The 25,290-nt window shown below is 50.5% G+C and overlaps 1 protein-coding gene across 6 annotated transcripts in view; it reads left to right on the top strand.

Moving 5' to 3' along the window:
• The first annotated feature begins 19,408 nt into the window (after nt 1–19,408).
• Nucleotides 19,409–25,290, top strand: part of GBGT1 (globoside alpha-1,3-N-acetylgalactosaminyltransferase 1 (FORS blood group)) — a 10,981-nt gene continuing 5,099 nt past the window's right edge. Inside the window, exons 1-2 of one of the 6 annotated variants that reach the window (XM_017517579.2) lie at nt 19,409–19,567; nt 20,150–20,215. In XM_017517579.2, the coding sequence (XP_017373068.1) occupies nt 19,497–19,567; nt 20,150–20,215 (137 nt within the window). In that variant the 5' untranslated portion in view covers nt 19,409–19,496. Of the gene's footprint in view, nt 19,568–20,149; nt 20,216–25,290 lie in introns of those variants that run through there. The other 5 variants (XM_017517581.2, XM_017517583.2, XM_017517580.2 and 2 more) reach the window with 5 other exon arrangements.

Below are 25,290 nucleotides of genomic sequence, written 5' to 3'. Positions count from 1 at the left end.
AGTAGAGACGGGGTTTCACCATGTTGACCAGGATGGTCTCGATCTCTTGACCTCGTGATCCACCCGCCTCGGCCTCCCAAAGTGCTGGGATTACAGGCTTGAGCCACCGCGCCTGGCCTAGTAAAATGTTTTCAAGCTTCATTCATTTTGTAGCATATAGAAATAACTCATCTCTCCTTATGGCTGAATAATATTCCACTGTATGGACAGACCACACTTTTTTGTTTTGCGACAGCGTCTCGCTCTATTGCCTGCCCAGGCTGGAGTGCAATGGCACGATCACGGCTCGCGGCAGCCTCAACAACCCAGGTTCAAGCAATCCTCCCACCTCCGCCTCCTGAGCAGTTGGGACTGCAGGCGCACGTCACCACACCTGACTAGTTTATTTTTATTTGTGTATTTATCTATTTTTGTAGAGTTCTTACTCTGTTGCCCAGACTGCTCTTGAACTCGTGGCCTCAAGTCACCCTCTAATCATTATCCCAAAGTGCTGGGATTACAGGCATGAGCCACCATGCCCAGCTGAGTGTTAAGGTTTTATCTCTCAAACGCAGATCTTTAATTCATTTTAAGTCAATATTTTATATGGTATTAGGTAAGGCTCCAACTTCCATCTTTTGCCTGGGGATATGCAGTTCTCCTGGCATCATTTGTGGAAGAGACTGTTTCAGCCTCATTGAATATTGAATGATCCTGAAGCCCGTGCTGAAAATCAGCTGACATCCATGTGTGGCTTTATTTCCTGATTCTCACTTGTATTCCACTAATCTGTACGTGAGTTCCTCATCTCCGCAGAAACTTTGCCGAAATTGTTTATTGACTCTAAGACTATTTTTATTCCACAGAATGCTCTGCACATAAGTTCATGTCATCAATAAATAGAGATACGTGGCCAGGCACGGTGGCTCACGCCTATATTCCCAGCACTTTGGGAGGCTGAGGTGGGCGGATCACGAGGTCAGGAGTTCGACACCAGCCTGGCCAATATGGTGAAACCCCGTCTCTACTAAAAATACAAAAATTAGCCGGGTGTGTGTGTGTGGGGGGGGCGCTTATGATCCCAGCTACTTGGGAGGCTGAGGCAAGAGAATCACTTGAACCCAGGAAGTGGGGTTGCAGTGAGCTGAGATCGTGCCACGGCACTCCAGCCTGGGCGACAGGGCGAGACTCTGTCTCAGAAAAAAAAAATGGAGATACTTTTACTTCTTCCTTTCCAATTTTGGTGGCTTTATGTCTTTGTCTTGCCTAATTGCTCTGGCCAAACTTCTATCATGACGTTGGAGTGACGTGGTGAAAGCAAGCATGCTCATCGTCTTGTTCGTCATCTTAGGAGGAAAGCGCTCAGTGTTCCACCCCTGAGCCAGCAGGTGTGAGCTTGTCATAAGTACTCTGTATCCTGTTGACGAAGTTCTCTTCTGGTTCTCTTTTACTGAGTGCTCTTATCAGGAATTGTTGGATTTTGTCAAATGCTTTTTCTGCATGAATTGAGATGGTGGCTTTTTCCCTTCATTCTAGGGAGGTGGTGTGTTATAGTGAAGATTTTGAGAAGCCGGAGAAGGATTGGTGTTACACGTCCAATGGGAGGATTCACCAGTGAAGTCGCCTGGTTCTGGGCTTGTCTTTGTTGGGAAGTTTCTGATCGCTGACTCCATCTCCTCACTCCCAACAGGTCTGTTTAGATTGTCCATTTCTTGACTCAGGTGTGTTTGTTTTTAGGAATTTGTCCATTTCATTTACGTTAACCAACTAGTTGGCCTACAATTGTTCCTAGTATTCTCTTTATAAATCCTTTTTATTTCTGTGGGGTCATTGGTGATGAAACACTGTCATTTCTGATTTTAGTAATTTGAATCTTCTCTTTTTTTTTTCTTAGTCAATTTGCTAAAGGTTTCTCAATTGCGTAAACCTTTCACAGAAGGAACGAGTCTTCACTGATTTCCTCTAGTGCTCCTCCGCCCTCCGTCCCATTTATCTCTGCTTTGATCGTCATTACTTGCTTCCATCTGCTAACTTCATGGGGATTTGGGGGCTTTTCGTTCGTTTTGTTTCTTTGCTTTATGACAGGGTCTTACTCTGTCACCCAGGCTGGAGTGCAGTGGCATCATCTTGGCGCACTGCAGCCTTGACCTCATGGATTCAAGCGATCCCGCCACCTCACCCTCTCAAGTAGCTGGGACCACATGTGTTAATTTTTTGTATTTTTTGTAGAGACAGGGTTTCACCATCTTGCCCAAGCTGGTCTTGAACTCTTGAGCTCAAGCAGTCCTTCTGTCTCAGCCTCCCAAAGTGCTGGGATTACAGGCATGAGCTGCCGTGCCTGCAAGGGCATCTTCTAATCAACTCCTGGCACCACCCAGCTTCAGGGCTTCCCTTCCTGTGGTCTCACTTGCAGAGCGGCTAAGCACTTAGAGACTGGAGTGGACAAGGTCAACCAGACACTCTCCACCCACCTGTCAGCCCAGGCCACCTCCAGATTCCACCTTCACACTGAACCTCTCCTGCTGCTGGGCAGGACACCTTCTGGTCACCAGGCTGACCTGGCCTCTGTGGACTACTCACTGCCTTAGGTGTCTTTTGCACCCCAGCATTCAAAGAAGTAGCTGACTTTTTCCAAGGAGCACTGCCCGTGGGTACAGAGCCCTGATACCAAGGGACGACTGCCCTCTGTGCACTTCCCTCACACCTCCCCAGGTATGGGTCACTGCTGCCTGTGCCAAAGGGCACCCTTAGAACACCCAATCACCCCGCAGCTGTGACCACTGCAAAGCTGAAGCTTCCCTCTGGCCGCCAGGCCCCCAACATGGAACCTAGCACCTGCAGCTGCCCCGACTCCAAGTGCTGGAACCAGCTCAGATCCAAGGAGTCTGGGACTCCCCCTTCTGGGACTGCAGCTAATTTTATGCGTAAAAATTATGGGCCCAGAACTTGTGCAGTTTTAGAAAAATGGGTTAGCCTAACTAAAGAAAGCTTATCGTTAAGATGGCTGCAACAGGGAAGTTGTAATTTGGAAAAAATTGTTTATTTGTTAGGGCTATTAGAAAAAGAGGGATCAAAAACCCCACAAAAACAGTGGGACGTATTCTTTCTTTGGTATGCAGAGGCCTCTAAAAGACTAAATGAATCAAAAATTGACGCCTTAAAAGATTATTTGCAAAAAGCAAATGGAAACCTGAAGCAGCAGACTAAGGACATGGCAAAAGGGCGCGGCGCGCGGGCTGGACTCACCCCGGCTGTTCCCTCGTTATCCTTCTCCACCTACATACGCTGAGTCCAGAAAACTTTTTGCTAAATCACCCTTTCAGGCCAGGCATGGTGGCTCATGCCTATAATTGCAGCACCTTGGGAGGCCGAGGTGGTCAGATCACCTGAGGTCAGGAGTTTGAGACTAGCCTGGCCAACATGGTGAAACCCCATGTCTACTAAAAATACAAAAATTAGCTGGGCATGGTGGTGCCCCTGCAGTCCCAGCTACTCAGGAGGCTGAGGCAGGAGAATCACTCGAACCCGGAAGGCGGAGGTTGCAGTGAGCCGAGGTCACGCCACTGCACTCCAGCCTGGGTGACAGAGTGAGACTCTGTCTCAATAAATAAAAAAATAACCCTTTCACCCTGAAGATGATTTTAAAAAAAAGGAAGTTAGACGCCTTACCAAGTGAGGCCTTCTGATCAGCCAGGCCTGTTTGCTATAACCACTTTCACTCCATGGTCTAAAACTGAGCCTGCAGCCATTGTGAAGGATTTTTCTGATCCCAAGGGAAAATCCTCAAAAATGTACTAAGGAATTTAGAATCCTCATAGGAGCTTATGACCCAGGACCCCCTGACCTTTGCCAGTTGATTCCTGTGATATTGGGGCCTGGTACAGCTTGGAAGTAGATGGCAGCAGCAGACAGGGCAAAACCCGAGGAAGGTATTAAAGACCCCTCCAAAAGTGCCTCACAAGAAGGACCACAAGTAGCCGGAAAAATTCCTGATAACCTTTTAAATTCAATTCCTAAAATTTTTCCACAAAAAATAAACTGGTTCATCATACAATCTTGTTTCGGATTACAGGACTCACTTAGAAATACTGTTTGTGAAACATTGTGGGCTCAAAGTACACCAAGAAGTATTTCCTGCGGGGGCTGAAATGGGATTCAGTGCTCTGTTTGTAAATGGACTCCATCTCCACCTTAGCAGTTTAATTAAAAGACGTCAGTTGGGATAGGAAGCTACAGATATGACTGAATTGATGGCCTTAGCTGAACATTTTGAGAGGACTGTAGAGCAAGAAAAAACTCAAAAGGCTAACAAGCTTATGGTCCTTCAGTTGCAACAGTTACAGGGACTGGAACCCAAGGGACCAGTCATTTTATTTATTTATTTATTTAGAGATGGAGTTTCGCTCTTGTCGCCCAGGCTGGAGTGCAGTGGTGCGATCTCTGCTCACTGCAATCTCCACCTCCCAGGTTCAAGCGATTCTTGCTCCTCAGCCTCCTGAGTAGCGGGGATTACAGGCACGTGCCACCGTGTCTGCCTAATTTTTGCATTTTTATTAGCGATCAGGATTCACCATGTTGGCCAGGCTGGTCTCGAACTCCTGATCTCAAATGATCCACATGCCTTGGCCTCCCAAATTGCTGAAATTACAGGTGTGAGCCACCATGCCTGGCTCCTTCTCATTTTAAACCACAATCAAGAGGTGCTAGAACAAGAATTTATTTTACCCCAAGATGTCTGCCTGTATTGCAAACAACCAGGGCACTGCAAAAGGGATTGTCCGCTTTTATATCAGTCTGCCAGTGAGCCTCCCTTTAGGCCAAACTGTCTCGCCACTAGAGGGAGCCCAAGAGACCTTAGTCCTCCTGATAAAGGTCAACATTGATGAGGATTCAAGGGATTCTCCCGTGGCTTGCTCTCCCTAACACGTTTAAATCAACGTGGAGAAACAGGTTAAAATAAATGGGGAGTTGTGTACGGACCTCCTGGAAACGAGCTACTCTATCTACCATAAACCCCACCTTCATAAGCCAACAAACCCCTCGGAGTAAAAAGGTCGTGCGTGACAGAGTTTTCAAATCAAGTTCAAGAGGTTCCCATATCTGAACCAATCCCATTACCTTTGGGCTCCTCTTCAGAAAAACACTTTTTACTCTGTTACACGGCTCCGGTAAACTTGTAAGGGCGAGATTTACTGTCAAAACTAAAAGGGCACATAAAATTTTTCTCAGGAGAAATAATCTTAGGGTTTCCTGATTCTCCTGAACCAGGGTTGTTACCTTGCCTACAGGCAGAAATCGATAAGATCGAAACTCAGCCCTGTAATACCCCTGATCTTTCAAAAATACCTAAATGTTTTTGGGCCTCTTCCCCAACTGATATGGTAAGAAATAAAAGTGTATAATCTATAAAGGTACAAACAGATCATTCTAAACCTTTGCCTAAATTACCCCAATATCCTCCAAAACCTGACGCAATTCAAGGGCTCTTGCCAATTGAAGAAGATTTAATTAAACAAGGACCCATAATCCCATGCACCAGCCGTTGTAACACTCCAATCCTACCATTTAAAAAACCAAATGGATGAGGCTGGAGATTTGTTCAAGATTTATGGGCAATTAAGAAAATTGTAATACCAAGATTTCCTCTAGTTCCAAATCCTGATACTTTATTACCTAACGTAACAACTAGTTCCAAGTGGTCCGCATTAATAGATCTCTGCTCAGCCTTCTTTAGCATTCCAGTTCATAAAGTTTGGTGGCTCACACCTGTAATCCCAACACTTTGAAAGGCCGAGCTGTGCGAATCACCTGCGGCCAGGAGTTCGAGACCAGCCTGGCCAACATGGCGAAACCCCATCTCTACTAAAAATACAAAAATTAGTCAGACGTGGTGGTGATGCCTGTAATCCCAGCTACTCAGGAGGCTAAGGCAGGAGAAGCACTTGAACCTGGGAGGCGGAGGTTGCAGTGAGCCAGAACCATGCCATTGCACTCCAGCCTGGGCGACAAGAGTGAAATTTCATCTCAAAAAAAAAAAAAAAAAAAAAAAGGTCAATACTTGTTTCCTTTACTTGGAAAACTCAGCAATACGCCTGAGCAGTAATGCCACTAGGGTCTACAAAACCACTTCATATTTTCCTCAGGCATTACATCAGGACTTAATCACACTACAATTTCCTCAAAATTCTACCCTCATTCAGTACGTAGCTGACTTATTGTTATGCTGTCCCCTCAAGAAGTACTCTGAAATGACTCAATTCACCTTTTACAGAAACTTGTATATAAAGGTCACAAGGCTTCCGTGGAAAAACTTCAGTTTTCAAAAGAAAAAATCCACTATTTGGGACATGACCTGAGTGCCGAAGGGATTTCCTTTCACCTGAGAGGATGAAAACGATTCAAAGTCTTCCTTGACCTGCAGCCAACAGACAAGTAAGAGGCTTTCCTGGACTTGCAGGATATTGCAGACCCTGGGTTCCGAATTTTTCCTTAATAGCTTCACCATTGTATGATCTCACTAAAAATACTGTACCTTGGGTTTGCATCTCATGACTCAAATGGGCCCCTTTAGACTCCTGGACCTGTACGCTTGCTGGAAACTTTGAAGTAAAGTTGAGCAGGGAAATCTCTCCCCAGAAGCAGACAGAACCCTAGTTTTGGACATAGATCGTGGACCAAGACTTCTCTGTCATCATGAAACCTTATGTGTCTTTCTGTTTTCCTCGTTTTCTGCCCTGTTCTTGTCCTTTTCCCTGCAGGAAAACCCACGGCACCACAACGAGGGAATGGCTTTAGCTTGAGATTATGCTCTAGCACAAAACCAGAGTAACTGTTGGGTTTGCGGGCTAATGCCAAAAAAAATCAAGAAATGATTCCGCTGGTGCCAGTGCCATCCACGTTCTCGGTGAGAGTTACCCTGAAACTCCAAGGGAAGAACAGAAAGTTATTCTTGATATTCCAAACGTCACTGCTACTTGCTTCCTACACTCACTAAAAATAACTCTCCAGGTTTTTCAATTGATAACTCGATCATTACCAAATATAAAAAACCAATCCAAGGCTGGGTGCAGTGGCTCACGCCTGTAATCCCAGCACTTTGGGAGGCCAACAGGTGGATCACCTGAGGTCAGGAGATCGAGACCAGCCTGGCCAATATGATGAAACCAAGCCTCCACTAAAAATACAAAAATTAGCCAGGCGTGGTGGTGGGTGCCTGTAATCCCAGCTACTTGGGAAACTGAAGCAGGAGAATCACTTGAACCTGGGAGGTGGAGGTTGCAGTGAGCCGAGATGGCGCCATTGCACTCCAGCCTGGACAATAAGAGCAAAACTTCGTCTCAAAAAAAAACATCCGAGTGATGCCAGTGAAGGTATATTGTGCTTCCAGGCATCACACACTCAAGATTTGGGAATTACTTATGTTGGTTCAATTACCTTTGTTACTGGATTAAATCCAGTGGGGTCTCTTTTTATTAGATGTGGTTATACAACTTTACAACATGCTATAAAGGGGCCACAGAAAAGCAAATTTCCCGCTGGACATTGTTCAGGAGCTATAGATTTATGGTGGAACAAACCTGACTGATCCCTGCTCAAATGCAACTGGGTGGCTCTCTTTTCCAGTCCCTGAGGGTCTATACTGGGTCTGTGGAGAATCTGCATATTCTGTTCTGCCTCCTCGTTGGTTTGGTTCTTGGCATTTGGCCTGGCTTGCTCCTGCCTTTATAATAGCTTCCCCTGAAAATTCTCATGATAGCCCTTATGGTCCGAGGCCAAAATGATCAATAACTGAAATTAGCACTAGCCTTGAAATAGACGAAGATAAGTTAGTTTCTACTGAGGAGAGATTCCACTGGGGTTCCTGGGGACGACCTCTTGGTGGTAGTGAGGTACCAATTGTGCAGAATGTAAAGCTGATTCATAAATTGGGAAAAATCTTGGATGTTGTAATCAATCAGACCTCCCAGGGTTTTAGACGGATAGAAGCTACTCTCAGAAAGGTAGATGACAGGGCCGGACACGGTGGCTCACACCTGTAATCCCAACACTTTGGGAGGCTGAGGCAGGTAGATCTCTTGAGGCCAGGAGTTGGAGACCAGCCTGGGCAATTATTTTGTAATTTTTGTAAAAATATAAAAATTAGCCAGGCTTGGTGGCTCATGCCTGTCATCCCAGCTACTTGGGAGGCTGAGGCGGGGGAATCGCTTTAACCCTGGAGGCGGTGGTTGCAGTGAGCCAAGATCGCCCCATTGCACTCCAGCCTGGGCAACAGGGTCAGACTTCCTTTTCAAAAAAAAAAAAAAAAAAAAAAAAAAAAAAAAAAAAAAAAAAAAAGAAGAAAGAAGAAAGAAAGGTAGATGACAACACACCTATTCAACAAAAACACTTAATGGAACATCATGCAGCCTTAGATCTTCTCTACCATCGTGAAAGCCTTATGCGTTTTTTTCTGTTTCCCTCATTTTCTGCCTTAATTCTGTCCTTTTCCCTATAGGAAAACTCATGGCACCATAGTCAGTGGATTATGGCTCAAACTGGAAGCCCAACCAGGTTTGGTATTAAACAAAACTGAATGTCGTGCTTATCTCTCACCTGATTTTGTTACTACGGGAAGCTTACTTTAAAAGGGGCTGATATTGCTATTTCCTTAGACACTGCCGCCAAATACATTAAAGACATCTCTCCAGAGAAAGGAACCCACTTAGTTAGTGTTGACAGGAGCCACTAACAGCCTGCAGGCATCCTAAGTGGTGGATGGCAAGCTTGGGTTTTCCGAGGGCTTCTAATCTTCTTCTAGTAGGTTTCCAAGTTATTATGGCTTGTATTACCAGTGGAACAATGAAAAGGAGTAGCTCTTTAAGTCAAGCTACTTTACAGAGATCCATGGTCCTTAATCACTGTCATACTGCAAATGAAGACGGTAACCAATTAGACCCGGATATTGTTGAATTGCCTGTATTGTCTGAACCTTAACGTGGCTAATTTGGTTCAGTTCATTTCATAAGAACTCTTATTAAGGAGTGTACGCCTTGGCATTTTGATAGTATCCTCTTGATAGTCATAATAATAGTCCCCTGTCACACTGTATCCTCTTGAGTCTTTCTTTTTTCTTTTTTTTTTTTTAGGTGGAGTTTCACTCTTATTGACTAGGCTGGAGTGCAATGATGCAATCATGGCTCACTGCAATCTCCACCTCCTAGGTTTAAGCAATTCTCCTGCCTCAGCCTCCCGAGTAGCTGGGGTTACAGGCGCCCACCACCACTCCCAACTAATTTTTGTATTTTTAGTAGAGATGGGGTTTCACCATGTTGGTCAGGCTGCTCTTGAACTCCTGGCTTCAGGATACATGCTATGTCTCCTTTAATGACTTCATGAGTTAGCACTTTTGTCCACATTTTACAGACAAGGATACTCAAATCCAGAAGGTGGAGACCCCTGCTGAAGTCCTGCAGCCAGTGTGGAACCCTGGCAGAGTTTGCGTCCCTGAAAGCAGAACAAGGACTTTGGGACATGTCATTTGTTACAGATGATCCCAGGATGCCTGAGTGAGGACATGGGATGGTGAGCTTGGAGGATGGAAGCCAGAGAGTGGCCTTGATGTGCGAGCTCTTTGGTGGGCACCTAGGCTCAGTCTCGGCTCAGTGTCCTGGTGTCCCACCTGGATGAACTCCATCTCCACAGTAGAGGGTCATCCCTGGGCATTAATGCTGTTGCTCCGCTGGCTGGTGCTGGCGTGCAAAGGAGGAAGCTCCCGTGGGGTTTGAGGTGCCTGACGCCATCCCACGTGGGAGCAGGGGTTGTCACCGTGGATCCCTTCTGTTGTAAACAAGGAAACTGGTGCTCAGAGAGGGGAATGGTCATGACTAACGTCGCTCAGCCAGAGAGTGGTACAGCTGTGGTTCCTGCCCAGCTTGGGCTGTCTCAGCAGAGAGCCTGAAGCCAATGCACCAGGAGCTTTCTAAGTAGAAAAACCCCAGCCCAGGGCAGGTGCGGTGGCTCACGCCTGTAATCCCAGCACTTTGGGAGGCCGAGGCGGGTGGATCACGAGGTCAAGAGATCGATACCATCCTGGTCAACATGGTGAAACCCCGTCTCTACTAAAAATACAAAAAATTAGCTGGGCATGGTGGTGCGTGCCTGTAATCCCAGCTACTCAGGAGGCTGAGGCAGGAGAATTGCCTGAACCCAGGAGGCAGAGGTTGCGGTGAGCCGAGATCGCGCCATTGCACTCTAGCCTGGGTAACATGAGTGAAACTCCATCTCAAAAAAAAAAAAAAAAAAAAAATACAAAAGTTAGCTGGGTGTGGCAATGTGCACCTGTAGTCCCAGCTACTCGGGAGGCTGAGGAAAATTGCTTGAACCTGGGAGATGGAGGCTGCAGTGAGCCGAGATCACGACACTGCATTCCAGCCTGGGTGACAGAGAGACTGCGTCTAAAAAAAAAAAAAAAACAAAAATCAGGACAGCCAGGGAGCCAGGGGCTGCATCCTCTCTGCCTCCCTGGGGTCTTCACACGCATCCCCCTTGTGAGAGGCAGGTGGAAGTGGCCTCCTCGGGCCAGGTCAGCTCAGCCGGGAGGGCACCTGGTGCATGAGAGGCAACCATAGTGCCTGGCCAAGCTCAGAGCAGTGGGCTGGGTGAGGTAGCTGCCTAGCACACCCAGGCCAGACACGGGCGCAGTCATCAACCAGCCGCCATCAGTGTGCACCGAGAGCTGGAGAGCAAACCGTGTGTCATCTGCTTCCGAGCCTCTGAGGTGGGGGCCACGGTTCCCCCATGCTCTGTGTGGGAAGTGGAAGAACCTCCTATTCAGTAAGTAGCAGTGCTGCGGTTTTAGCCAGGTCTGCCTGGCTTAAAGACAAGGCTCCCCATTCTCCTGGGAATGGGGAGCACTGAGCAGGGATGTCAGAGGCCAGGAGGCACCTGCACAGGTGCCCTGGGCTACCCCCACCCCCTCCCACACCAGCCACACCTGGCCTGTCCCCAATCTGGAACACTTCACATCTGACAGCGTCTGCACGCACACGGCTGAGACCAGCAGTCTACGAAACTCTGGCCCTTCCTGGGAGGCCACTCTCTAATGTTTTCTATTTTGTTTAAAATCCCAGCCTACCCCGCTAGGTCCACTGAGGCGTGTGCTGACAGAGGTCTGACAGGGCATTTTTTGTGTGAGACAGGGTCTTGCTCTGTTGCCCAGGCTGGAGAGCAGTGGCACCATCATGGTTCACTGTAGTCTTGACCTCTTGGGCTCAAGCCATCCTCCTGCCTCAGCCTCCCAAGTAGCTGAAACCACAGGTGCATGCCACCACACTCAGCTAATTTTTTTATAGAGATGGGATCTCCCTATGTTACCCAGGCTTGTCTTGAAATCCTGGGCTCAAGCGATCCACCCACCTCAGCCTCCCACAGTTCTGGGATTACAAGTATGAGCCATCATACTTGGCCTGACACCAGCATTTTTTTTGAGGCGGAGTGTCACTTTCTTGCCCAGGTTGAAGTATAGTGGCACCATATCAGCTCACTGCAACCTCTACCTTCCAGGTTCAAGTGATTCTCCTGCCTCAGCCTCTCAAGTAGCTGGGACTACAGGCACATGCCACCATGCCCTGTTAATTTTTTTTAATTTTTATTTTTAGTAGAGATGGAGTTTCACTATGTGCCCAGGCTGGTCTCAAACTCCTGACCTCATGATCTGCCCGCCTTGGCCTTCCAAAGTGCTGGGATTACAGGCATGAGCCACCGTGCCAGGCCAACAGCAGCACTTTTAATGACTGTGACATGTTCCCTCCTCCAGGGACACCAGACCCCCTGCTCAAGGCTGTGTGGGGGGTGTGCCAGGTGGGGCTCTGAGATGGGCAGAGGTGACCATCCATGAACTTGAACCCTTTGTTCATATCTCAAAACCTTTCCTGTTTTCTAGAAGTAGAGAAACTGAATCCAAGGGGGGTGTGCTGGGGTCTCAGTGCCAACTCACCCTCCAGGAAAAAAGTCCAGACCCCCCTCCCACTGCCAGGGGGGAAATGTCCATCCCCCTCAGCCACTCCAAGGGTTTCAAATTTCAGGGGTGTGATATCATGCCATATATATATAGGTTTCCCTCTGTGGGTCCGGGCTTATAACGCCCACAGCCCTTGTTATAATGTTGGGGTGTTTTAGGCCTCAGAAAACAGAATATCTCTATCTCGTGTCTCCCTCTGACCTTCTTCTGCTTTCCTTTCACCTGCTCCTTTGTCTCCCCAAGGCAAGAACCTTCCCCTTCCTTTCTGCCTGGCCATAAATTCTCTGACCTACCTTGTCTGATTGTAGGTCACCAGAGCCCCATCTTAGGAGTCCTGCCCCATACCCTAGAGGAAGAAGTGCTGTAGGGAGAATCCAAGAAGAACCTGCACAGACAGGCCTGTGAGGCGTCCTGCTCCGTCAATGACAGAGCGTGCCCTGTCTGTCCGGCCACCTTTCTCCACAGGTATCCATGCTTCAGTCATGCCTATCCCATTATCCAGTGAAGCCTCCATAAGATGCCCAACAGGACAGGGTTTGGGGAGCTTCCAGAGGGCTGACCACGTGGAGGTTCCTGGAGGGTGGCCGCCCAGGGGGGGCCGGAAGCTTCGCACCCCTCCCCCATGCCTCCCCTATACATCTCTTCATCTGTATCCCTTGTAATATCTTTTATGATAAACTTGTAAACATGTTTCCCTGAGTTCTGTAACTGTTCTAGCAAATTAATTAATTAATTGAACCCAACAAAGAAGCTGTGGGAACCCCAGTTTGCAGCATGTGAGTCAGAAGCTCTGGAAGCCCAGATTTGTGTGTTTATTTTGGAGACGGAGTCTCACGCTATCACCCATGCTGGACTGCAGCGGAATGATCTCAGCTCGTGCAACCCCTGCCTCCCGGGTTCAAGCGATTCTCCTGGGAAGCCCAGATTTGTGATGGTGTCTGTGGGAAGCAGGGGAGCGGACAGTCCCATGGGACTGAGACCTCAACTCGGGAGATCTGACGCTCAAACTAGAGGACACCCAGCTGGTGTCTGTTGCTTGGTGTGTGGGAAACCCCCACACATTTGGTCACGGAGGTCTTCTGTGTTGACTGTTGTTGAATGACAGAAGAGAAAAAGCCATCTGAGTGTGTGGGTATGTGTGTGTGTGTGTGTGTGAGTGAGTGTGTGTGTGGATGTGTGAGTGTGTGTGAGTGTGCGTGTGGGTGTGAGTGTGCACATGTGTGTATGAGTGTGCGTGTGAGTGTGTATGCGTGTGAGTGTGCATGCACTTGTGGGGTTTTTAGGGGAAACAATGGCACACTTGGTAGGTGGGACATGCTGTCTAACTCACTGTCTTATTTCATTGTCCTGATGAAGATGGATGCTGGATTTTCCTCTTTCCACCATTTCTGAAGTGTGGCTCCTTCTGCTCTCAGGGAGCCTGCTGAACATGTGTTCTCTGGCCATCCCTGGGGTCAAGCTCTGGGTGTGGCTTCCAGTACAGCCAGGAAGCTCCTCCCCCAAGTGCTGGGGGCTTAGGAGCCAGCCCTGGGATCCCTCCACCGGGCCTAGCGTGCTGGTTTCAGTAAGTGCTTGGATTTGCTCTCCTGGGACAGGGTGTGGTGGGTTCGGCTGGTGCCCAGATCAGGCCTTAGCTAGTGCAGGATGATGGGCTTGGAGCAGAGACTGGCTCCTGGAGGCTGCTGGGTTCTGGGTGGGCCAGGTGTGTGGCTGTGAAGGCACTTGTCCTCCTGAACCACGAGGTCAAGGAGGAATACAGCTAGTGCTTGACTTACGACCACGATTGGGTCCGACAAACCGGTCGTAACACGATTTGGTCGTAAGTTGAGTAGGCTATATGCATGCAGAGATGGTAGTGCTGCCGGAAGCTGGTCCGCACTGTCGTACGCCCAGCTGGACAACGTTTGCGCTGCCAGACGCAGAGCAGTCGTGGCTAGCGATTGTGGTCGTAAAGTTGAATGGGCGTAAGTTGCATAGGTCGTAAGTCGATCAATACCTGTAGAGTGTAGGAAGCCCCAGAGGGCCAGGGCCGGCCCAGAGTCCCCCCAGCCCTGGAGTCATTAAACCCCGCTTTTTGGGGGCAGTAATACATTGTTCTGACAATATAGATTAGAACCCCAGTGTGTCAAAGACAGGACAGAGCTGGTCAGGGTGGAGCTGGGATGAGGCCTGGACTCCCTACCCCCGACCCAGATACACTCCGGGAACCTCCTCCCCGACACCCTCACTCCTAGGCCACTGAGAGGCAGAGTTTGACAAGCACTAAAGGAAGCTGTCCCCATGATGCATAGTGGGAAAAACAGAGACTTTGTCCAAGGTCACCCAGCAAAGCAGGGGCAGAACCTTGAGTGATGGGCTGAGTCTTGGGGTCTGTGCTCAGGACCCTCCTATTGCTGCCCACCCCCAGATTCCAAGGCCAAGGGGAGCCAAAATCAACGTCTACCTGTGAATTAAGCTTTGCAGAGAGGCCTGCTGGCCACACAAAACACTGGCTCTTGCTCCAGAGAGAAGCTTCTCCTAAGGTGAGGAGAGTAAGGTCCACATGGGAGGCCACGGGACCCTCGTCCGCCCCATCTAGTCCCTCCACCCCAGCTCCACAGCCAGCGAAGCTCTGCAGACTCTCCCCACCTCCTCTTAGAGATGAAAGGTCTGGGGAGCTCTGCCACCCCTGCTCACCTAAGAGTTCCCAGATTTGACCATGAACTCCCTTATTTCTGGGAAACACTCTGGAGCATTCTCTGGCATCCCAGAGGTAGGTCACAGTTGGGGATCAATTACAGAGGGTCTGTGCATGGTGGGGAGCCCAAGGACTAGCTTTGGAGCCAAGGGCTCCCAGCCCAGTCCTGCCGCTAACCAGAAGGGGACCGTAGCCAGTCCCCTAGGAGAGGACAGTTCCTGTTCCCTTCATGAACGCAAACCTCAGCCCTCAGGAATTACCAGTGGGAAGACAGGCCACTTCTTTGTCTGCCTCAGAGGATTGAGACCAATTTATGGAGAAACCGAGAGATGGATGTCCTCACAAGCCCATTTTCCAGATGAAAAGCTGAGGCCCAGTGAGGGGAATGGCCACATAGGGACACTGGATAGCCTGGGAGTTCGGACCAAGGATCCTACATCCCCTCCACCGCAGACCCCACCCAGGCTGGCCGAGCTGCTGCACAGGAAAGTATGGGTGACCACCCGATCCCAGCAGCTGCTCTCGCTGAGCTGGGACCATGTGCCTGAGACTCGCCTTTCCACATTTCAACCCTGCTTGTGGGGCTCCACACCAGCAGAGAACGTGCTTATTCACCGTGTGTTCCCAGACTCTGAAACAGAGCACTTCACACTTATTGAATAAATACATGGATGAATCAGTGCCATCCCCCCAGTAGCCCCTTTCAGTAAGTACTCTTTTTTTTTTAAGACAGTTTTGATCTTGTTGCCCATTCTTGAGTGCAATAGCACCACAACCTACACCTCCCGAGTTCAAGTGATTCTCCTGCCTCAGCCTCCTGAGTAGCTGGGATTACAGGTATGCGCCACCACACCTGGCTAATTTTGTACTTTTAGTAGAGATGAGGTTTCTCCATGTTGGTCAGGCTGGTATCGAACTCCCAACCTCAGGTGATCCACCTGCCTCAGCCTCCCAAAGTACTGGAATTGCAGGTGTGAGCCACCGCGCCCGGCCGGATACTCTTATTTGACAGAGGAGGAACCTGAGCCACAAAGAAGTCTTGGGTTCCTTCACTCTTTCACTCATTCATGCATCCAGCACCCCTGCTGCATGCAGACACCTGGAATATGACACTGAACCCCAGAAACCATCCCTGTCCTGAAAGCGCACAGCCCAATAGTGGGGACAGCATCTCACCCACAGCCAGCAGTGGAAGCACCAACCTGGGTCCCAGCTTCAGTGGCCCGGTGCCTCCTCAAAAGATAGTTAAGTCGCCGGGCACAGTGGCTCACACCTGTAATCCCAGCTTTTTGGGAGGCCTAGGTGGGTGAATCGCCTGAGGTCAGGAGTTTGAGAGCAGCCTGGCAAACAACATGGTGAAACCCAGTCTCTACTAAAAAAAAAAAAAAAAAAAAAAAAAAAAAAAAAAAAAAAAAAATCAGCCAGGTGTGATAGCATGTACCTGTAATCCCAGCTACTCAGGAGGCTGAGGCAGGAGAATCGCTTGAACCAGGAGGCGGATGTTGCAGTGAGCTGAGATTGCACCACTGCACTCCAGCTTGGGCAAAAGAGTGAGACTCCGTCTCAAAAAAAAAAAAAAAAAATCTTAAATAAAACAAAAATTTTCTTTCTTTCTTTATTTTTTAGACAGGGTCTCACTCTGTCATCCTGGCTCCAGCCTCGTGGCTTACCATGTTGCCCAGGCTACTCTTGAACTCCTGGGCTCACATGATCCTTTGACCCTGGCCTCCCAAAGTGCTGGAATTACAGGCTTGAGCCACCATGCCTGGCCTTAAGTAACATTTAATAAGAGTTTTCTTTAAGTCATATGGAGACAGACAGAACCGGAAGACTGGCGGTGGCCCTTCTCCCCACTGCTCTTCTCCCCCCCTGCCTGGCTTGGATTTGCTCTTTCTGGTCCCTTGAACATGCAAGTCTCTGCCTGCGTCCCTACTTCAGCCCGCTTAACTCTCCAATGAGAAAGACGTCCAAATGCACCTACAGTGTATTCTCCCATCTTCCTTTTACCTCCCTTGCCTTTGATTATTATATTTTTAAGTCATGGAGGTCTCTTTTGTCTTTCTTTACCTTTGCAACCAGCCCCTTCAAAGCCAGTGCTGTCTTTGGGCCAATTTTTTTCTCATCTGGGGTGCAGAGGGGAGTGATGGAGAGACTGCTAGTTGGGCCAAGAGAGGACTGTGGCCAGTAGGCAGAGCCACAAGGCTAGGTTGGCCCTGTCTTGGTTGCCTTAAAGCTTTATTAGAAAACAATTCCCAGAGAGCCATCAGTGTGTGGAAGGCACACCAGGGAACTTTGCAAACAAACTCAGTAAGGAAAATGAATCAGCAGATCCCAGACCAGGTCCCAGGCAGCCAGCGTTTGCAGCTAAAAGGCGGAAGCGTGACCTTTCGAACAGCACTCACCAGCTCCCGGGGCCGGTGCCAGGCATCCCCAGACTGAGAAAACAGGCCTTGCCTTTCAGGAACCCGTGGTCCTCTAGAGAAACCCCAAGGACACAGGTATTCACACCCCTGAGGGACCTGGGAGGCTGTGCCCAGGCACCGAGCGGCTCTGGGTTTCCAAATTTCAGCTGCACTGTGACCGGAGCACACCCGGAGCCTCTGTGAGCCCGTCTTTGCTTGCGGTCTCTGTCTGGGTCCCCACCCCCCACCCCTTTGACGACCCTCTCCTTTATTTTCCCTTAGGGCCCCTTCCTTTTGCCCTCCTGTCCCTCCCCTCCTGTGGAGGTTTCGGCTATGAAAACCTTCTACCCCATGTGCTGGCCGACCTCTACTGAGCTGCAAGAGAGTCTCTCCTGAGGTCCCAGAGTCCCTGGGGTGGACAAGAGCAGCCCCTTCCTGGAAGGGAAAGCGCAACCCCAACAGGCCGTGGGAAGAAAGTGTGGCCAACCCCATTCCACAGAAGAGGAGGCTCCAGGTAATTCTGGGAGCCACTCGCTGGTGTCCCCTCGCTGGGTAGGGGCGCCTGGCTCAGAGGCCTCGAGAAAAGGAGGACAGATCCTAAAGCGGACAGCAAGCGACGTCCAGCTGGTTCTCCCTTTCCGTGACTGCTTCAAAGCTCTTCCAAACACGAACTTTTCCCCACAAATCGCTTCATGTCTCCCCCCGCACCCCGCCCTGGGCCCCGGGACCTGCGCTTCTTGGCCCCCGAGCTGGGCCTGCTGCATCCCCGGCCAAGTCCTAGAAGCCAGGTCCAGGGTCCGCTCAGGCGCTCGGTCCCCGCAGGACCGGGTTCCAGAGGCCCAGGGCGGAGCTCTGGGACCGAATGGGCGGGGCTCTCGGACAGAATGGGCGGGGCTCTCGGACAGAATGGGCGGGGCCTGCGGCAGGCGGGCGGGGCTGCGGCTCCCTCTTCCCCGTGTGACTTCACCAGCCACGCCCACGCCCTCCACCCGCCTCCCGCCTGCCCAGCTCCAGGCTGCTGCTGAGCCTCCACTCGCGCGGGTATAGCTGGCGTGCCCAGGCCAGCCGAGTCCGTTTTCCGTACCGGGGTGAGCCCATCCGTCCGTCCTAACGCTGGTCCGGTGGCAAGAATTAAGTCTGCACCCCGCAGGTACAGTCGTGCTCCCTCGGCCCCACCAAAACCTCGCCGCGCGGGCGCCCGAGCCCAGGACGTGCACACCTCCGACCCAGGGTCCCGGGTCCCAACCCTGGACTGGGGTCGGCGGCGCTCGGTGACGGGCTCTGTGCGCTCGGGAGGCGGGGCGAGACGGGGCTTGGAGGCCCAGGTGGGGAAACTGAGGCCCCAGAGGAAGAGGAAGAGGGCTTGCCGGACACTCCCAAGTGAGCAGCGGCCTAACCCCCAGGACCCCGGCCCTCCGCTCACTGTGGCCGGGGCTACGCCCAGCGCTTTACAGCCGTTCCCGCGCACCCTCCACCGCGCCGGGTGCCGTCCCCCATCCACTGAGGCTGGGGGCAGGGGATGACTGGCCCAAGGTCACCGACAGCGGGTTGAGGCGCGTTCCCACCGTTCCCTGGAGAACCCCGGTCCAGCCTCCCAGAGAAGTGGACAGCGGCCACCTCACTCCTTTCCAGGAATCCTGGGCGCCCCTTCCCGCGCATCCTGCGCTGGGACTGCGTGTATTCTCGCTATGCCTCGGGGCTTGATTTCCAGCAAAGGGTGGACTGGCCCATGCGCCTCTCCCTCGTGCTGCTGTCCTGGCCTCTTGGCCGGAGGCCTCGGCTCATGTCCGAGAATGGACCGAGGGAGGGAGACGCGGGAGCCAAGGCAGGGGCCGCCGCCTCCGTGAAGTGGGCCCCAGCCTCTCTCCAAAAGGACAGCTGGAAGCAACAGCTGAGCACCGAGCTGTGCGCCTCCCAAAGCTGCCAGAGCTGACCCTGGGATCCAGCGGGACCTAGCGTCCACATGACCCCGGTGGGCGACGGAGGGGAGGGCAGGGCTGCAGGGCTGGGGTCACCGTCTCCAGATAAAGAGTGTTCCTGGCCTGGCGCGGTGGCTCACACCTGTAATCCTTGCACTTTGGGAGGCCAAGGCGGGGCATCACCTGAAGTCAAGAGTTTGAGACCAGCCTGGCCAACATGGTGAAACTCCGTCTCTACTAAAATACAAAAATTGGCTGGACATGGTGGCTTATGCCTGTAACCCCAGCTACTCAGGAACCTGAGGCAGGAGAATCTCTTGAACCCAAGAGGTGGAGGTCGCAGTGAACAAAGGCGACATCACTGCACTCCAGCCTGGGTGACAAGAGTGAAACTCTGCCTCAAAAAAAAAAAAAAAAGCGTTCCTTTGCAGGTGTTCCCAGGACCTCAGAGACCAGGCTTAGAGCCTGACACCCCTGGGAGGGGAGAGCCTGATCCGCCCAGGCCAGTGGGGCCTCCACAGATGCATCACCAGAGACTGGCCCTGGGTCTGGGGATCTGCCTGTTGGTGGGCACAAGCCTCAGTGTCCTGTGGTGAGTCTGCCCCACGGAGCTCTCCCTGTCTCTGTCCCCACCCAGGACTTCCCCTGTCTCTGAAGGTCAACCCCCAAATCTTGATTTCTTCATAGGATTCCAGGTCCACCAACCCCTCCTGGCTCACCTGTTTCCTAACCCCAGCCCCAGCAGGACCCAACTAGTGTCGCTTGCTTCTGTATTCTGCCTTGTACTGGCCTCCTGGCCTTTGACTTGCTCTTTTCTCTGCCTGGACCATCCATCAGCCCATGTTGATAGGGAATCCCTGTTTTGCTCCCAAATTCACCCTCTGTGTCTGTCCTTCCACGAAGCTCGTGGGGCTGCCCCTCACCCTGCTGCTTGTGTGTGGGGCCTGACATCAAGAATATGCACTCCCTAGGAATGAATGCCTGCCTGCCAGGCCCTGTGACACATGCCAGAAATACCAGGAGGCTTTGTCCTTTGAAGTCAGCCAGACCTACAGAATCACAGGGGACCTGCCTTCCTAATGCACCGTGGGAGACGTTCACTCCCAATGATGTGCATAAGGTGTGTTTTCAGCCTCTGGAGCAGAGTGGGTCAACAGATTTTTTTTCTTCCCAGGGTGTGTGTTGAAAACGGGCTACCGGTCTCCTATGGTTCCTATTACCTCCCCTGCCCAGAGATCTTGTAAGTGTGGGTGGGGCTAGGAGAACTGGGAGCCCTGTGGGCTGCTCACAGTTGGGGAGACAGGAGAGTATTTAAGTTCACTTCATCTGCCGCTTCCTGGTTCATATTTCTGAGAAATGCAACGGTATTTAGGTAATTTAAGGGCTGTGACAAACATGAAGTGAAATTCCCGTTTCGGTCTTCAGCATCCTTGCAGCCCCCTGCATGGCCTGATCTTCTACGTGTTGCACAGCTCTGAGCCTCACTTGCTGTGTCTGTAAAATGGGATGGTAGCAGCCCCTCCCTGGCCGCTGGGAACATGGTGTGCAGTGATGCCGGTAAATAGCCTGCTGCTGCTCCCAGGGAACAGCGGGTGCGCGATGCTTTTAGGGCTTCACCTTGTTGCTCACTTTTGTGTTCTGTGGATTCAAGGAACAAATGAACATGTGACCAGAGTCCTCCTCACCTGAGGAGTCTGACTTTTTTTTTTTTTTAAGTCTCACTCTATCATCCTGGCTGCAGTGCAGTGGCACGATCTCGACTCGCTGCAGCCCCGCCTCCTCCTTCTCCTGTCTCAGCCTCTGAGTAGCTGGGATTACAGCCACATGCCACCACACCTGGCTAATTTTTGTATCTTCACTTGAGACAGCGTTTCACCATGTTGGCCAGGCCGGTCTCAAATTCCTGACCTCGTGATCCGCCTGCCTTGGCCTCCCAGGGTGCTGGAATTATAGGCATGAGCCTATAATTGAGTCTGACTTTTTAACAGTTAAGACTGAAAAAATGTGTTGGGACAATGTCAGAGGAGCATCTGGACCCATGGTTTTTTGTTTTTCATGACAACTCAAGGAAAGTTAAACATCTGAATCACAGGCCACTAATTAACAGCAAGGAATATTTTATATTGTAAACATAGAATATAGTAAATTAGGAAGCCAGGAAGGAGAAAAGACAAAAGAAAAAGAAAACCCTTTCAGGTTCACCTGTCCAAAACTACACTCCACTTCCAAAGTCCGTTGTTTGCTTTGCCTGTTTGCTCTGCTTTCTAATTGAACAGATTAGGCATTTACATGGTTCTAAATGCCAAATGGCTTCTTGCTATTGATAACAGTTGTGATCATACTGTTTTTGCAGTTTTTGTCCTGTTTTCCCAGAATGAACTTTGTTTTTCAATGTAAGTCCCATCATCTTTTTTAAAAAATGAGATAAGTTCTCACTGTGTTGCCCAGTCTGGTCTCAGACTCCTGGGCTCAAGTGATCCTCCTGCCTCAGCCTCCCAAAGCACTGAGATCACAGACGTGAGCTACCACATCTGTGCGGTCACCATCATCTTATTCCACCCAGGGGCTGACACATAATTTTTGAGCCCCTCTCCCTTTCCCACCACCAATTGTTGGGCATTTAGGTGGCTCTCAACTTCCCAGAGCTCTAAGTTAGTTTGTGATGAGCAGCATAACCCTTTGTCCATTTCAAAGATCATTTTGTTCCCATATGTTCCCTTAGTGGTTGGAGGATGTGGGTAGATTCTGAGCCATCTCATCAGGTTGTTTCCAGATGGACCACAGCACATCCGTCACTCATGGATGTGCCCTGCCTGAGCAGCCCAGCAAGGCCACCCTGAATTACACCTGGGCTACTGCTGGGAATACCAGGAGTTACGAAAACAAAAAGGAACCTAACTTGCCGGCTGAGAGAGGGAAATTGCTATCCTCTTTGGCATAAATTTCATTTATTTATTATTATATTGAGACAGGGTCTTGCTCTGTCGCCCAGGCTGGAGTGCAGTGGCGCAATCTTAGCTCACTGCAACCTCTGCCTCCCGGGTTCAAGCGATTCTCATGCCTCAGCCACCTGAATAGCTGGGATTACAGGTGCACCAGCTAATTCTTGTGTTTTTAGTAGAAACAGCGTTTCATCATGTTGGGCAGGCTGGTCTGAAACTCCTGACCTCAAGTGCTTCGCCCGCCTTGGCCTCCCAAAGTGCTGGGATCACAGGCGTGAACCACCACCCCCGGCCTTAATTTTTTTTTTTTTTAATTCCCTATACCTTCCCATTAATTGAATGTTTTCTTCTGTGCAGTGCTTCCCCCACACCTCCTCTGTTTGGTGCGTTTGTGGGTTCTTTATCATCACCCTTGGCTGAGTATAGCTACAACTTTTTTTCTTTCCAGTTTGTCTATCTTGCGTGGTGTGTGTGTGTGTGTGTGTGTGTGTGTGTGTGTTGGGGGTGGGGGTATAAAGTCTAGCTCTGTCACCCAGGCTGAAGTGCAGTGGCACCATCACAGCTCACTACAGCCTTGACCCCCTGGGGTCAGTGATCCTCACACCTCAGCCTCCTGAGCAGCTGGGACCACAGGTATGCACCACCACACCTCCTAGATAATTTTTTTTATTTTGTTTGTAGAGACAGGGTCTCACTATGTTGCCCAGGCTGGTCTGGAACTCCTGGCCTCAAGGAATCCTCCCAACTCACCTTTGCCGGGATTGCAGGCATGAGCCACCACACCAGCCTGCTTTTGTATTCTTGTGTGTAACTCTTCACTGCAGCTGGAGCGTGTCTGAGCTTGTGGAGAGGAGAGAGGTGCTCACTGCCAGGGAAGTGCAGAAGGCTGGGCTGTTTGGTGCCTCTCCTAACTCCTGACCCCTTTTTGGAATCCCATGGCTTTCTGAGCAGGGCTCTGAAATATGCTTGCTTGTAGGAAACAAGGGCAGAGGGCCGATTTGATGAATTGACTTAAAAAAAAATTGTTGATTCAAGAGTAGCAACTTGGCTGGGTGTGATAGCTTATGCCTGTAATCCTGGCACTTCTTTGAGAGGCCAAGGCTGGTGACTCACTTGAGGTCAGGAGTTTGAGACCAGCCTGGCCAACATGATGAAATCTCATCTCTAATAAAAATACAAAAATTAGGCCGGGCGCGGTGGCTCAAGCCTGTAATCCCAGCACTTTGGAAGGCCGAGGCGGGTGGATCACAAGGTCAAGAGATCGAGACCATCCTGGTCAACATGGTGAAACCCCGTCTCTACCAAAAATACAAAAAATTAGCTGGGCATGGTGGTGTGTGCCTGTAATCCCAGCTACTCAGGAGGCTGAGGCAGGAGAATTGCCTGAACCCAGGAGGTGGAGGTTGCGGTGAGCCGAGATCGCGCCATTGCACTCCAGCCTGGGTAACATGAGTGAAACTCCGTCTCAGAAAAAAAAAAAAAAAAAATACAGAAATTATCAGGGTGTGGTGACGGGCGCCTGTAATCCCAGCTACTTGGGAGGCTGAGACAGGAGAATTACTTGAACTCAGGAGGGAGAGGTTTCAGTGAGCCGAGATTGTGCCACTGCATGCCAGCCAGGGTGACAGAGTTACTGAGACTCCATCTCAAAAAATAAAATAAGTAAGAGTAGCTACTAATCACAAAAGGACAGAAACTTTGATTCCTCTTATGGGAAGTACCTTCCATAGTCAAGTTCACAGAGGCAGAGGTAGGATAATGGTTCCCAGGGGCTGGGGGAGGGGCAATGGCACACTGTTCTTTCATGAGGACCAGGCTTCCTTTTGGGATGATGAGAAAGTTCTGGACACAAATGTTGGTGATGGTTACATGACAATGTGAATGTACTTACTGCCATTGAAATGTACACTTAAAAATGGCTCAAGTAGTAAATCTTGTGTTTTGCACACTTTACCACAAACAAACGAGCATAGCCAGAGGTGGAAGAGTTCAAGGAGGCTTCAGTCACTCCATCATACATGACGTATTGGAACTCACAAAGGGCCAGGCAAGGTGGCTCATGCCTGTAATCCCAGCACTTTGGAGGCCGAGGCAGGCAGATCACTTGAGCTCAGGGGTTCAAGACCAGCCTGGGCAACATGGTAAAACCCCGTCTCTACCAAAAATATTAATACAGAAACATCCGGGTGTGGTGGTGTGCACCTGTGGTCCCAGCTCCTCGGGGGGGCTGGAGTGGGAGGATTGCTTGAGCTCAGGTGGTCAAGGCTGCGGTTAGCCAAGACTGTGCCACTGCACTCCAGCCTGGGCGACACAGAGAGACCCCATCTTAAAAAAAAAAAAAAAGAAAGAAAGAAAAGAAACTTGCAAGGGCCTGGCAGACTGTGTCATCAGTGGGTGGGTCCTTACGAGCTTCTGCCTGGGGACCGTCGGCCTCAGGTCTTTTCTTGCTGCTGCTGGCTGCCCGGCCTTTCCCTTCTTTTTCTGTTTTTGCTTTTTGAGACGGAGTCTTGCTCTGTGGCCAGGCTGGAGTGCAGTGGTGTGATCTTGGCTCACTGCAACCTCCACGTCCTGGCTTCAAGTGATTCTCCTGCCTCAGCCTTCTGAGTAGCTGGGATTATAGGCATGCACCACCATGTCCAGCTAATTTTTGTATTTTTAGTAGAAACGTAGTTTCACCATCTTAGCCAGGATGGTTTCAATCTCTTGACCTCAGGTGATCCACCCACCTTGGCCTCCCAAAGTGCCGGGATTACAGGCGTGAGCCACGAACCCAGCCGGCCTTTCCCTTCTCTGTGCCTGGCTCCCACATGCTGGAAACATTCGAAGTGGATGGCTTTATTGTCCCCATTTTATGGACAAGGAAACTAAAGCTCGCAGGTCAAATGTCTGGCTCCAGGTCCCTGGTCTAGTTGGTGGCAGAGCCAGAGGTGAGTACAGGGGTCTGACCCTGCAGCCCCGCCGCCTCCATAGACCCCCTTCCTTCTTCTCCACTCAGTTTGACCTTGACACTGACCTCACGGGCTGCCTGCCAAGACTTGGCCAGGATGCCTCGCCTTACTGAGCACTTGCTCCATGCTGGACATGGGCCAAGAGCCCCTTACACATCTTGTGTAATTCTCACCACACCGCTAGGGTTAAGGGTCGTTGCCTATTTAGCAGATGCAGAGACGTGGCAGTCGGGGTTCCACTAGAGAAACGGAACCAGTAAGAGGTAGGCAGGTAGACAGGCCAACATACCTAGAAAAATTGACTTATGTGATGGTGAGGCTGGCTAGGAAGCTGAAGCTCAGGCAGGAGCAGATGCCACAGCCCACAGGTGAAAGTAGTCCTTCTTCTTCCTCCTCCTCCTCCTCCTCCCCTCCTCCTCCTCCCC

Source organism: Cebus imitator, unplaced genomic scaffold, assembly GCF_001604975.1.
Source record: "Cebus imitator isolate Cc_AM_T3 unplaced genomic scaffold, Cebus_imitator-1.0 Scaffold638, whole genome shotgun sequence".
NCBI classification, from domain to species: domain Eukaryota; kingdom Metazoa; phylum Chordata; class Mammalia; order Primates; family Cebidae; genus Cebus; species Cebus imitator.
This window is presented reverse-complemented; position numbering and strand designations above follow the sequence as displayed.